At 41.2% G+C, this 14978-nt stretch overlaps 2 protein-coding genes across 2 annotated transcripts in view; one reads left to right on the top strand and one right to left on the bottom strand.

Annotated features, from left to right (window-relative positions):
• The first annotated feature begins 55 nt into the window (after positions 1-55).
• Positions 56-2122, top strand: LOC101850305 (synaptosomal-associated protein 47). The gene is made up of 2 exons (XM_005091742.3): positions 56-345; positions 1453-2122. Exons 1-2 carry the CDS (start codon positions 216-218, stop codon positions 1731-1733), a joined length of 411 nt encoding a protein of 136 aa, XP_005091799.3. The 5' UTR covers positions 56-215; the 3' UTR covers positions 1734-2122.
• A 7186-nt stretch (positions 2123-9308) lies between these two features.
• The window catches only part of LOC101860953, a gene marked incomplete at its 5' end in the record, with an annotated part of 7908 nt that continues 2238 nt past the window's right edge, over positions 9309-14978 (bottom strand). The window contains 1 exon segment of the mRNA XM_005091799.2: positions 9309-10791. Within this exon segment, the coding sequence (XP_005091856.2) occupies positions 10013-10791 (779 nt within the window).

Here is a 14978-nt window from a genome sequence, read left to right on the forward strand (position 1 = left end):
AGTGTCCTTAGGGCATTCCGAAAGGGGGGACATTTCTCAGGGGGTAGTGGCCAAGAACAGTAAAATATAGATTTTTGCATCATAAATTTCAGATTCTGAATTATTTAAAATGGTCGGATGTGTCTCGAATCAGAGTGATCAGCCCCTGGGAAGTGCTTCTAACTCGATTCTTGATAGGAGAACCGGATCTGAGCTTCAATGTCATTTGTGTGGCTATGCCTGCGGTGCTGGTAAAGTTTGAGAGTTTTGCAAAGAGCAAGATGGAGTACATGAGTCCTCCTGCAGAGTCAAGTGTTCAAAGAGCAACAGCTCCTTCCAGTGTTCCAAACGACTCACCTTCTCCATGTATGTTATTTTGAATATTGTTGTTGTTATCGATCCAGAGTTAAGTAACACAATAGCTGTAATTGGAGAATTATTTTCAGAACCTCCAGATGTCATTAGATTAATAACTTTGATTTAGAAAACTTGGATTTAGAGCACACTTGTCTCTGCCATCTATTTTTTTTTGTACATTAGGTAGCATAATAGCTCCAATTGGAGTATTATTTTCAGCAACTGAGGAAGTTTGTAAATATCCTGGATTTAGAGAAGTGTCATTGCCATCACAGAAATAAAAGTTTGTTCTTGAGACATTGGGAGAAACAACTAAAATGCATCTCCATCTCTGTGGTGATATTTGAGTTGAGCCAAAGCATATGAATTGATTTGTTTTCGTGCTCTGTAAGGAAATAACAAGATTATAGAACCTGTCTGGTTTTCTCTCTCAAAGAAATTTATGCCAAATGTCTCTATATCTGTTACAAGCTAGAGAATATGTATTAGAATTTATGATTCATGTTGTTGGATTTTTGTGCCCAAGGCATCTCCAAAAGTTTAACAGAAAGTAATGACTCCAATTCACTGCTGTCCAAACGCAATGGAGTATATATGTATTACTATATTATTTTTATTCATGATGATTTGTGGGGTGGACAAAACTTGGACCTCTGGTCTTGTGCTACTATGTTAATGGAGGTCTAGAGTAATATTAGGAAAAGAAAGGGAAATCAAAGGATATGTGGTGGGAAACTTATTTAGCTTGTTTAGATTTAAGTGCTTACCTGTCATGTCAGTGTCCCTGGTTTCATTACTATTCCTTATAAGCACGAGTAAAAAGATTTCTGATTGGAATAAACAATTACTGGCCTTTCCCTGAGCATCAGTGGGGAGAAAGCTGAGATAAAGGAAGGAGAAAAAGAAATAAAGAAATAATGCATAGAAGACATTCTTTCAACCTTGCATTGGCTACCTTTGCCTTGTTTTGTTTTTCCAGTGACAACTTCGCTTTCAAAAAAATGTGAATCTTGGTTTTTTTAAAGGCTTTTTATTTGTTTTATAATGCTTTTAATTGCAATTTTATTTATGGTGTCATCTCTTAAAATATTTATGTGTGCATGTCTTACACCACAGGGTCAAGTATGCAATCCTCCCCGGACAGAGATTCGCCCAAACATGTTCCAACCGAAAATGACGTACCACAGATTCAAGCACGAGCCCAGAAGGATGTTGTTTCTGACGCTGAAGCTGCAGAACTGAGTGCTACTCTGGAAAATCTGAAGTCTTTGGCTTTAGATATTAGTACTGAACAAGACTCACAGCTGGATATGATCGATAGAGTGACACAGTCTGTTGATAGAGCAGACTACAGGCAAAAGGAATTGGATAAGAAAATGAACAAGTTGTTAAAATAGAGGAAGAATTTCTTCCATTTTGTTTTTGTGAGGGTTTTTATGAAAGGCTTGTTTCTGCAATTATTTTTATGTTTTGGGCTTCAATGTATAAAAAACGTAGGGCCTATGTATGAACATTTCTATGACTTCTCCCTTTTGTAGAATCTTTGTAGAGAGAGAGAGATCTTGTTATTGTAATATATTAGATTGAATTGTGGCTAAGGAGGGACCAGTGGTTGAGGATGCGGAGGGGGGGGGGGGGGGGGTCAATAATTGTTGTCTTAATGAGACTGAAAATGGAACAGATGTTATGGTTTGCTTCTGTTGACATTTGTTGTACATTCAATTTTATTTGTATATTTTCAGTGAGGCATGAACTCTTTCTGCAAATTTATTATTTGAATTCTTTTTGAAGCTTATTCTGAGTCAGATTATTTTCCACTTTCAATATGCTATGCTTTGAAAATCTTAATGTTTTTCGGCAAAGGACAGGACCCTTTTCCCAAAGAAGGGTTAGGGTCCTATTCCGATTTGGTACCAGTTTCTGGACCAACCAGGATTGTGAAGATTTTGTGTCAGCTTTGTAGCGTGATGAGAATCTATTTGAGTCGAACCTGCCTTAACGGAAACCTGTGTAAAACAAAAACTTGTCTTAACGGAATCTCCCCCACTCCCCCCTTGATATATTCCTCTTTAATTACCTGTATAAAACGGAAACCTGTCCAACGTGGAAATGGAAAGAAAAATCCGCTCCCTTCCAAGGGTTTTACCTGTCTAAGACAGAAAATGTTTGGCCCGTTCAGTCCTGATTTGCAACAAAACTCACAAGTTTGGTTCCGTCAGCCGGCTCTAAACTTAACGCTATCTGCCAGGCAAGGAAGGGGCGTAGGGGTGCAATTAGAGGATAGATGTTACCCCATCTGCATGAGCCTTGAGCTATGAAGATGGTCAGGATGGTGAGGGTGTGAAATCTCATGAATGCCAGTGAAAGTGCTCAAGTTGTGCTCCAGCACTGAAACATTCATTGGTAGCCAGAGACCAGAGGTGTGAAATTAGTTTGACCCATGCCTGCCACCCTGATCGTACAGCCATCCGAGAAAAGAGTTCCTCGAAACGTGTATTACCTGGCAGTGAGGGGTGGCATTGGTTGTCTGTGCTTGTTACTCCAATGGGTAGGGCTACGGGTGGAAGCAAAGGAGATATTCAAACGTTTCTGTTATTAATAGGTCAAACAGTGGTCCCATGAAATGCAAGCATTGGTGGTAATTGGATAAAGTAGACTGCCATTATCAGAGAGGATAGCAGCTGAGAGGTGTGAAGTTTTGACCACTTGTGACTGCTTGCCAACCGGACAAGCAACCCTGGATCCCACCGGTTGGCCTTTGACCCCCCTCCTTTTCCATCTCCCGACTAAATTCCCCTGTCTGGGATGGAAAATGTCTAAGACGGAATTTTTTCTGGCTCCCTTGCGATTCCGTCTTACATAGGTTCAACTGTAATTACATTTCAAAATTGGCTGTTCTGTGAAGAATAAGTTTGAAATAAGGTGATGTATTCAAAGTAAGGCAAGCAGATTGCAGAGGTTTGATCATAATGAAGGTCTGTTTTGTTGAAATCTCTAGTGCTAGATCAAGTCCTCTTAGGTGTGGAATTGTTTGTGATTTTAAAAAAAACAACTATACTATGTTTTTATTTCTTATTTCACATTCTGAGATTGATATGGTCTGATTCATGTGTTTTGTTCCAGACTCCTCGACTTAAGTCTACTCCTCACCCCCGGGGCAGTGCCACTGACTGTAGTGTCCTTAGGGCATTCCGAAAGGGGGGACATTTCTCATTCAAGCACAGTAGAATTGTAAATGGGCTGATTCATGTCACACTCATAACTGTGCCTGATCTACAACAGGGAACTGCTGCTTTTTCTTTCCTAATCCTTACTATTGTCATTTTTCCTCTACTTCTTTTGTATGTTTGTCACTCTCTTGTGACCTGCTATTTCCGGGATTGGGAGATTACTTGTTATTAAGATGAAATAACTGTAGACTAGTTTCTTATCTGATTTTCAGCTTTGTGTATTCGCTTTTGTCTGTTCATCTCTAATTCTGCAGACCTTTGAATCATGTTCTTACCTCATATTTTGGGTGGTTTGACTTTTTCTTGACCCTTTGTTGACATACAGTCCACCCTGCACACTGTGAAATCAATGGGGTGCAGAAATCTTTTTGTTATGTTAACATTTCACCATGTACATTTTTTACATACAAAGAATATTATTTGTGTATAAGAAAATATGTGAGACCTTAAAATCTGTTCGCTGCATGCATAATATATATGTGCATATTTTGCTATGTGCTTGCTAAGCTGTAAACTACATTATGTGTGAAGCCCAGCAACTATTGAGGGTCAAGTTGAGCATGACTAGTACAGCATGTCTTTTAGAGTTGTTACATGAACAAGAGATAGGCCTATATATAGCAAGGAAAAACATTATCCAACTGAAACATATATATATATATGTGTGTGGTGAATTTACACATCAATTTAATTAATAGCTCAATATAAGTAATTAATGCAAGGTGCAAGTTTTGTGTTCTGAACGTATTTGACTGGTTTTGAAAGACATCCTTCAGGGTGTTTCTAATCCTTATAGGGGGTGCCCATTAACGTGATTGGGTCAGGTCGTCGAGTCGGGTTGTTTCCTGGTGATTTCAGTGCACCCTTCTACCCCGCCGTGATTGTACCCGACGACCTGAAAGTTTCAGTTGAGAAACCTTTCACCTCAATGGCTTTCTGCGGCAGCCTGGAATCCCATAAACATGAGTTACATCGATAACTTTCTGTTATCAAAGATCGTTCATAACAAGATAGTTCACTCAGCCAAAAAAGTGTCAGCGGAAGACGGCGCATTGGTTCAGATAGCGCTGCAGTCTTTGTTTAGGGGCCCCAGAAGAAGAATAGGAATAGCACAGTCTGTTAGTTTCACTTTTATTTTTTTTTTCACACAAGTAGGGTAACTCTGTTTGCTAAGTCCTCACTTTTTCGAAGAGGGCGCCACCTGATTTTAAGTGACTCCGCTCTGTTGTGAATGGCAGGCCTGAAAACAAACACATTTGTTTTTGTAGGTCACCGACCGAGTCGATCGGTTTGTGCCACGATGGCCGCTTTGCACCCTCAATTTGGCTAACCCCGACTATTAAATCGACCCGATTACTCGATTGCGCATCGGACACACGGCCCTGACCCACAAATACCTCCTACAGGGAGATGAGAAGCCGTTCTGTGTCGGATGCGACACAGATTTTACCATTAGACACATTTTAACAGAATGTCTAGACTTTGGAGAGATCCGAAGGAAATATTACAAATGCAAGAAATTGCAGGATATTTTTTCCGTCGTTGTTCCCAGCAGAATTTTAAATTTTATAAAGGCCATTGGCCTTTATGGCGAGTTGTAGAGTGAATTTGATATTATTTAAAATTTTTATTGTTACTTAAAAGAGTTGTTTTAAATCACAAATGTATTTACACCGAATTTAAATATTTTAACTTTTTAGCATTTTAAAGTAAATTAGTTAACCAGTCGTGAAGTGAACTTTTGCAAAAGTGAACAACTTGTGTTTCGCGCGCTCATATGACCTTAGCAGTTGCGAGCGCCGTAAAACCTTATACTATTCATACATTAAATCGACCCGACCCAATTGCGCTAGTGGGCACCCTCTATAAGTCAGTTTGAAATTTTGAGGGCTCCTTAGCATGGTGTTTTGTTTCTAGATACACTATATTATATAGGTATTAGTGTGACTTCAGAAATCCTGCCTATTTAGAAAACCCACTGCTATGTAGACATATGTAGCCTTCTCATTTGTGTCCTCCAAAACTTATTCACTACCATTTAGTGTACTGGTTTACAGGGAAAGAATAACTTATAAGGCAATGTATTTAGGACTGCAATGTTTTGTTGGGTTTTTTAAAGTTGAAAAATACTGTGAGTTTGTTTTAATCTCTCTGGAACAACATTTTTATCTTGTCTGAGCAAACATAGATGGGAACGTCTCAGCAGTGAACTCAAAGTCACTGACAACTTTTTCAGTATTGGCTTTTGGTCTCGGGTTTTAAATGGCTCCCTTGACCAGATGTTTCACGAAGCTTTGCCAAGTGAAAGTCATTTTTAACCTTTCAGTGAAACTTCAAAAAGCCTGCGGTTTGCATGATTAACAGGCTGGCTTGAGTTTTTATCATGGAATCATTTTTATAGAAAAGTGTGAGAAAATTTCTGCTATTTTTTTTTTTATTTCATTTTGAAAAATATGCAAATATCAGTTGACAGTTTAAATATTTTCCAAAATTTGCTTGGATATATCTTTGACTTTGATGATTTGTGCAATGGTGTCAGTCGATGGTGATGCAGTTTTTGTGATTGATACATGAGACCTATGTACTCACGCTGTGTTGCCTGTTTACAATAATTTGTATTGATGCCAGTTTAATGCAGGATTGTTTCTCAGTGTCTTTCATCTTGCCTATAGTGTAAATTTTTTGTACCTTGCACAATGGATCTTGATATTTTTATTGTACTGCCTATTCAAGTGGCCTGCAAAACAACAATTGTGTTTCAATGCCTTTAGTGTGAAATCCAATTTATTCATGTATATATGGTTTTATTCACTTGCTAATGGATGGCGGGTGATAGTAGCACAGCACCACTGGTAGGTTCTTCTTTACTATCCCTCTGTTGTTTCTGTCTGTCTTGTTTGTTTTTCATTTTAAAAGGGCTTTTATTAGGCCAAGATTTTTCACTTTTTAACTCAAATTCAGTAGCTGTGAGAGTTGTTGTAATTTTATAATATTAGCCACTTTATGTATGTCTTGTCTATGTTCTCTTATATGCGGATAATGCTATACATACATGTATGTTCTGTTTCATGGATGAAGAGGCTATTGCATTCTATTTGGAGTTAACAAAAAAATACAGCTGATGTGAGAATCGAACCATAGAGACTTTACTTGAAGTAAACTCTGATAAGATGGTTTTTACAGTTTTAATAATGCCCATTTTGGTGTCCTTCAATTAGACTCGAGATAGTGACACTGGCTTAGATTTACTGTGTTCCTTTTCCATCATCTGAAGCAAATTATCTACGAGGGCTGTCCCACGGAAAACCGGAAAAGGTCCATAAAAGCAACAATCTTTGTCCCATTAAAATAAAAATGTAAAACATCATATCTCAACATCTGCTTTATTTCTCAATGTGTAATCACCATCCCACTGGACGTATTTTTCCCATCGCTGGATCAGGGAGAAGCTACCCTCACTGAAGAATTTCTCGTCAAGGGGATTTCAACCAATCTTCCACGGCTTCTACGAAGTCTTTGTGGTCGATGAATCGCTCCCCAGAAATATGGCGTCTCATTGGTCCAAAAAGGTGATAATCTGACGGGGCCAAGTCAGGACTGTGAGGGGGGTGTGACAGAACTTCCTAGCCGAACCTTTGGATCCATTCTTTCGTAGCGTTTGCGGTGTGTGGCGTTGCGTTGTCATGCTGCAAAATGACCCCGCTGGACAACTGGTCTGGTCTTTTTCGGCGCACAACCTCTCTCAACTTATCAAGAGTCTGGCAGTATCTGTTAGCATTTATAGTTTGTCCTGGTTCCAGAATGTCAAGAAGCAGAACCCTTTGCAGCCCAGAAAACTGTGGCCATGAGTTTATTCACCGATGGCTGAACGTTAAACTTTTTGGGGGGAGGTGAAGACGTGTGCTTCCAAACCATTGAATCCCCCTTCATCTCAGGGGTCATGTGGTGTATCCAAGTCTCTCATCACCTGTAATAATGCTTCTCAGGAATGCTTCATCGTATTGTTGAAGGTCTCCAAATACGTTTATGACTCCCGTGACAGCTTGGCGACAACGATTCAACAAAGTCTGAGACACTTTAGCATGTTGCGTCTTGTGGTCAGCTGTCAGCTCTTTTGGGACCCATCGAGCAGAGATTTCAATAGTGCAGCTCATCAAACACTATCTTATGGACAGTCGACTTTGAAATGTTTAGCGACTCGTAAATTTCGTCAATATTTAGGCGCCTGTCTGTTTGAATGAGTTCGTTAACGTGACTCTTGTTGTCATCAGTCTTGACAGAAAAACAAGGTATGGGTGAACTTTGTCATTGACATCCGTATGCCTGGCTTTGAACTTATTTCACCACTCATATACCTGTGACCTTGCCATTACTTTCTCCCCGTAAACTAACTTTATTTCAGTGTGTATTTCTCTAGGTTTGAGACCTTTTGCGGTCAGAAACCGAATGACAGACCTCACTTCTACCCTTGACCAATTTTCCAAGGGGGTAGCCAACTTTAGACAACTGCTGTGTTCGTTTGGTTAGTGCGATGAGCATGGTGCTCAATCGGGAAATTACGAAATTATTATTTTACAAGTGTGCGTTTACAGAATGTGAAAATATTGAACAGTCTTCAAATTACAGCCAAATTCCGGTTTTCCGTGGGACAGCCCTCGTATGTCGCAAAAAGCACCCCATGCTTTGACTCAAATGTCAATGGTATGCCCTTGTATACTCTTATGTCTGACATTTTCAGAAAGGGATGCCAGTGCTTGCTTTAGAAGAAATTACATGTACAGGTATAAAGACTCTTACTCTTATACTTTTTTTCTCACTGAAGATATATGTGACAGTGTTGCTTTGAAAGATTTTATTCTCATTCCAATGGCATTACAATCTAGCTCATGCTTTTGCTGATGTGAAATATATTACACCTGTGTTCATTATACTAATGCAAGTTTTATTTTCTATATTTCTGTGTATCACTTTATTGACAGTTTATGTGTTTTGTTGAAATGTCACCACCTGTGTGGGTAGTTGGTGGATGCTCTGGTGTCAAGGGTTTGCTCCTTCTTTCCTATCAAACACCTATAGTCCTTATCTCCCCTTCTTCGTTTTTATATTTGTTACTCTCTTGTAGCACCTCTAATCTTTTGGCGCTCATATGACCTTATGCAGTTGTGAGGGCCATAAAACCTCTACTAAAACAAATCACCCCCTATGCACAAGCCTCTGTATGAACTATCTCTTAGAAGAGAAAAGAGCACACAAGCAAGTTACAAATGTTCACCCTGTTATCTGTTTCAACCATGTCATCCATTTGCTTAGTTTATCCCTTGCAGTGTTGCAGAACTGCAGTGCAAGCAAACGGGGTTCTATTTCACAATGAGGTATTTTTTATTTGCAGAATGAGCCCAACTGCAGAATATGAAATGTTACTCTTCAACATCCTTGTCGAATTGAAAGGGGCATTAACTCCTACCATAATAATTCAGAAAAACGTCTGTGGTGTGATGGGTAAATGGGTCGTTGCTGTTTCTCATGTAGGAAAGTGGGTTTTTTTATCGAGTAGGCCTACATTTATTGATCAGTCTGTCTGCTGGGACATTGTATCTATCTCTGCCCATACACACATTTCACACAAAAGAACAGAATAGTGATGGTGAGAATGAGGATTGAAACTTCTGATTCTCTTGTTGCACTACTTACCATGCAGCAATTGAAATGAAAAGAAAAAGAAAAACTCTTGAAGAATCAACGTGAAAGTGTCCAAATTACACTGTACTGTCATCTCCAATCACTAAATTTACAGAGTTATGGCATGACGGTTAACATGGTAATAGTAAAGACATTGTGGCAGAAATCTAGAGGTCATTAAGGCGTGTAAAAAGCCGCTCTCATTTCTGACCAGAGCAGATGACTGAAACTGCATAGTTGCATAATTTGTAATCAAGTGACCAACTTATAATTGTAAAAATGATAATAAGTAGAACTGCTTCTACCTCATGCAGAGGCTCACTCCGGAGAGATAGATACCAACGTGTATTTGGAGATAAGACTCGAAATTTCGCACATATTACAGGACAAACCATAAACTTCAGCCTCACTTTACCATCAGTCAGTGATTTTATGAATTTGTGAAATGAATAACGAGACTTAAAACTCTCTCTCAATCTATCGAGATCACGATATTAGTTATTGAGCTGTTGAGACTACCCACGCCAGTAGTTGTAAGACGCCACTCATAGGTCATTGTCCTGTTGCTTCTGCCTCTTGCTTTTTCCCTGCTCTAGTAAATGACTGTTGATGTGCTGATTCACTTCTCTTTACTCAAATTAACTATCTACATACGTATCTGATCTATATTTGCGTGAAATGTTAAGGAACATGTATACATAATATATATTCAATATTTGTATGCAGTCATTTGAATAGATCTGTAATTCTGTCCCAAGTCGTGTCTATCAGGGTCCTGTAGCTGCCTTTAGCCTCCTGGTGCTGCGGAGAAAAGAGTTGGTCCTTCTCGGGGTGTCTTTGGGCAGAGTGTGTTCAAGTCCTTGGGCTGTCAAAGCAGCTCTTTTCAAAGATAACAACGACGACTTCTTCGACTTGGCATCTGTTGTCTGCTTCTGCTTTATCGAGCTGCCACTGTGAGGCATGTCGGGAATTCCAGCTGCGAGCTGTAAGAAGGACCTAGAAGTATCAGGCGAGATCCCCGTACTAGGTAAGCGGTTGTAGAAATCGGACGCGAGACTGGGAGTTGCGAGTCTAGACTCAGCCTGGGCGATGACGCGGTCTCGCCACATGTTCCGGAGCATCTGGAGACGTTCCATCAGCGACAGAGTGTTCAGGTCGTTGGGGTTTCCCGCGCTCCACGGCTCGGACGGTGCCTTGACGGCGGACATGATGCTGGGAATGCCGCCGCTAGCAAAGGCGTCACGTGACCAGGCTTCTTGCAGCCCTCCGATCTGCCACGACCGCGGCACGTGGTTTGAAGTGGAAGGCGCGAGGGCTGCAGACGGCATCATGAGGCGGTCCGGGAAGAGCAGCAGTGGGGGTCTCACGCCGTCTGCTGAGCTGCCGTAGCCGTACCCAGCCATGTCGGGCAGGCTGGCGGACAGGCGGTAGCGGAGAGCGAACAGTTTGTCCCGGTAGGCCTGGGGTGAGCGCAGATAACTCCGCTCTAGCATGGGCACCTTGCGGATAGAGCTGATCTCGTGGAGACGGTCCTTGTGCTCGGGTTCTGTGGGAAATAGAGGAGGAAGTTTCCAATGTATCGATTAACCAACTTATTTCCGGAGACACTTCATCGCAGTAAGATGTCGGGGTTTTTGTTTTGTTTTTGGTAGAAATTTTAGAACCTAGGTCGTTTGAGGATGTTTCAAAACTCCCCACCAATTTGATAGGAACACATTACTGGTTAAAATACAGTCACCCTGGTAAAAATGCCTCATTTGGAAGCCATAGCAAGGACTTGTTCGGAGCATTTGCTCAGCCATGTAGGCAAAATGTCTGCAAAGATACCCGAGAAGCAAGCAAGACACCCAGTGGATCCCTTACTGAACGAAAAGCAAATGGGGTCTAGGAAAGGAAGAGGGTGCACAGATGTCATCTTTTCTCTACTACAGGTCAGACTGAGTCAGACCATTGAATTCGATACAAGTATGTAGAGAGATGAACATTTGTTTTGTGGATCAAGAGAAAGAGTTTGATATGATGAACAGTGAGCAGTTTGTGGAGAGTGGTGGAAGAGTATACCATCAGAGGGCAAGAGCTGCTGGACAACGCCAGATCTATTACTACAGAGTGAGTATTTTTGTACTACGGTAGTACGATAATATAAGGAGGAGCATGATCGCAGTGGGCACACAAGAGAGACTTACCACTTGGTTTGAAGTCGCACCCGGAGTTAGACCGGGCTGTGCCCCCCCCCCCCTTTTCTGTCTATCATTTAGATCTATTTAATAGAATGATAAGGGGAGCTGACCAAGCTACTCTTTGCAGATATCCAAAGCATGATGCACGGCAACACACGTATCAGCTCCAAGAACATCGTATAAACTAACAGCGTGAATGAGGCTTTTGAGAAAAATATGACATGAAGGTCAGCACAAATAAGACTGTGGTTTTGAAAACCAGTAGAACACCAGCCAACCTCGGCCTCAGCATTGATGGATGGTGAACAATTCAGGTAAGTTAAATTAATCCAAGCATCTCTTGGGAGCATCTTAACTAACGACGGATTATTATTAGTAGACCGAGAGATCGAGACGAGAATCCACATAGCAAGCAATGTCAACGGCCAGCTAGTATCACCCCTGACTCGCCCACACTGAAACCAAGGCCAAACTAGTCGGCGTTTTCTTTGAACTAGACCAGTGTCAGACTTGGACCCTTACCAAAACTCAAGACAGTAAAATCATAGCATGCAAAATGAGAGGCCCAAGGGAGTTTGTAAACAAGACACGAAGAGAAGGGTCCTGAACTCGGCCATCAGAAAAATAGTGGGTACCGTACCAGTACCAGTCCAACAGCCCTTGAGAAATCAAAGAAAAACAATGCTTATCAACCAGCCTGCCCCAAAAGCCTACAAAACAAGAATACCTGGAAACAGAGCGAGAGGAAGACTTAGGAAAAAATGTATTGAATGGGTAAAAAAGACTGCTGCTGCTGCTGCTGCTACTACTACTACTACTACTACTAGTCTACTACTACTACAACAACAACAACAACAACAACTACTACTACTACTACTACTACTACTACTACTACTACTACTACTACTACTACTCTTCGTGTCCACGAAACGGGGCTTTGACCTCTACAAAATCAGTTACCGTAACTGTAACTTGTGTTCAGTAGAATATTACGCCAGCAAAAATAAATTACATTTTCTGCAGCCTGTCAGGTGTCTTTCCGGAATATCAAAAGTGTCATGTTTTAAGATTAAAGACCCTAGTCATCACTGGTAGGAACACTGGTAAGATTACTGTCAACCCAGTAAAACCAACTCATTTGCAAGTCATAGCAAGGACTTATTCATGATAAACCAGCGAAGGCGGACCAGATGGGAACAAGAGTTTAGTGACGTCATTTTTTTAAAAGAAACGGCGCCGCTGTGTCGTCAAAAATTACTTTGATCCTTGTGCATCATCGTGCATGCGTACTGATTTATTTATTTATGTTTTATTTTTTTCATTTTTGTTTTTGCTTCTTTTTGAGGGTTTTTTTGTTTGGGGGGGGGGGGGTGCCAGGTGGTCGTTGCAGGTGTTATCGGGGTGATGAGTCGATTCCCGCTTTAACTTTAACCTTTATACTGTCAGACCTGCTTTATAATAATCTTATCAAAGGGCCTATACACTCTCGGGCAAAACAAAGAGTGGGTTAAATGCACGTGGTGGCTTTTAAACAAAAATTTTTCAGAAACTTTAGGGTTTCAAAAAAGGGGGGGGGGGGGGGGAAAATAAATAAGGGGGGGGGGGGGGGCACAAGTGGTCCAAAACTAATAAACGGGGGGGGGGGGGGAGGAGGGGGGGGCACATTCAACCTCATACCCTTGTTCTTGATCTAGTGGGAGCAATTATTTCTCCTTCATTGCATAAAAGAACAGGAGATCATGGCATTTTAGTGATTTTAGTACATGTTGTAAGTTACTGTGACAACTTTTCCCATTTAGGAACAATACCAGTTTCAATTTCATTTTAATTAAAAATATAAACCAATGTACAGAAGTTTTTACAATGCACAGAAAAGTGAAGTAGCCGACCCGGTACCGGTACTAATACTGAGGGTAATTTGCCATTTTACAAAGAAGTTATCTAGATTCTAAATATTATTATACATGTAATGTTTCACATGATCGTCGGTCGTAGCAAGTTGGAAAATAATGGCGGATGGGGGGTGCGCAAAAAACTGAAAACTAATCAGCGTGAGGAGGGGGGGGGGGGGGTGTTTATTTGATACCTTAGAGTTAGAGTAGTGTGGAGTTCTGACTGTCGTCGATCATTATCATGATAGTGTGTAGCGTTGACATGTTGACCACATGGCGTGTCATCAGTTTCTGCGCAATACGTCACGAGCTGAGGCCACTACATAATGATGACACGAAACTGTCGGCACGTTTTGTTGGCAGAAAACTAGTGTAATGTTTGGAGGTGGCGGGTAGTGAATAGTACTAGTAGTGAAAGTATGGATAGAGGGTGAGATTGGTTTGTGTCAAATTGCGGTACATTGTACGGAGTTGGTTTCTCGTGCGTTGTTGGATTATTTCGCTTCTCTTTCCCCAGGGAGTGCATCATGAAAAAGAAGAAAATCTTGAAAGCGCCCACTTCCATAGGCTATGGCCTCACTGCGAGAAGAGAGGGCACAGCAGAGCGGAGCTGTTTGGAGCGTTAACATTGGGAGGCCACACTGCAAGTAGAGCGGAGCGGGCGGTGCAATGCAACGTCATGTGGCATTATATTTTCATACATGTATCAGTTTCAGTTGCCCATGGATAGGCGTTATTTGTCCTGGTCGATGAGGAGACTCATACATACGCATATATACACACTCGCACACACAAATTATGAACCTGCTTGCGGGCACACACGCGGGTGTGCATACAATCTCTTAGTCTTCCTTGTCCATCAAAATCAACAATTTGATTTTAAAAAGGGCGTCACCTCAGCTTACAATGGCAGACTGCGGTACGCTCGTATTTCTGCAAAAGATGAGCTTTCTTAGATTTCTTTTAAAGGTTTCTAAATTATTGATGTTAGCTCATAGGCAATGCGTTCCACACAAATGGGCCAGAGAATGAGAAAGCTCGTTCACCGTTTCAGGTGTGTTGATAGTATTAAAGGAGAATTTGCACTAGACTTCTTGGAGTACTTGGTCTGTAACAACAAGGCTCTCAATGTTTACTAACATTAATTGTGCTTTGAAAGAAACGTGAACACCATGATACAGTATTTTCACATCCAGAACTTTTTATTTTTACTTCAAATGTTTAAATACATCAGTAGCCGTTTGAGTATGATTTGACAGTTATGCCCTATTAGACACGGATATACCTTATTTTTATATAAATGTTTTTTGTTTCTTTTCAAAAGCGGTGAGCTTGGTTCAGTAGATAGGGCCCGAGAGTAAAGAAAAAGTAGGGAGGAGAAAGATGACAGAGACAAAGTGACACAATATACACTTGCGACTACAGGTGCCCGTGAGTGGCATCCCTCTTTTAGATGGCTGGCACGTTCTGCTGTTGTGCAAAAAGTGTTTTCCCTCCTCCTCCTCTTCCTCCCCAACCCCCATCCCAAACCCCCGCCCCCTCGAACCAGCGCTGGGGGAATCCGTTTTCGGTGCAGCGACGTTATAATAATGAGATCAGTATAAAGGCACTGCAAAAAGAAAAATAATATGCAGCTCAGGGTTGGGGGGCTTGGCGGGAGG

Source organism: Aplysia californica, unplaced genomic scaffold (genome assembly GCF_000002075.1).
Source record: "Aplysia californica isolate F4 #8 unplaced genomic scaffold, AplCal3.0 scaffold00035, whole genome shotgun sequence".
Classification (NCBI taxonomy): domain Eukaryota; kingdom Metazoa; phylum Mollusca; class Gastropoda; order Aplysiida; family Aplysiidae; genus Aplysia; species Aplysia californica.

Excerpts from the sequence above, each read along its gene's own strand:
- LOC101850305 (XM_005091742.3), top strand. The coding sequence starts at position 216 with ATGCCTGCGGTGCTGGTAAAGTTTGAGAGTTTTGCAAAGAGCAAGATG. Across the intron at positions 346-1,452 it reads AAACGACTCACCTTCTCCAT|GGTCAAGTATGCAATCCTCC; the intron begins GTATGTTATTTT and ends CTTACACCACAG.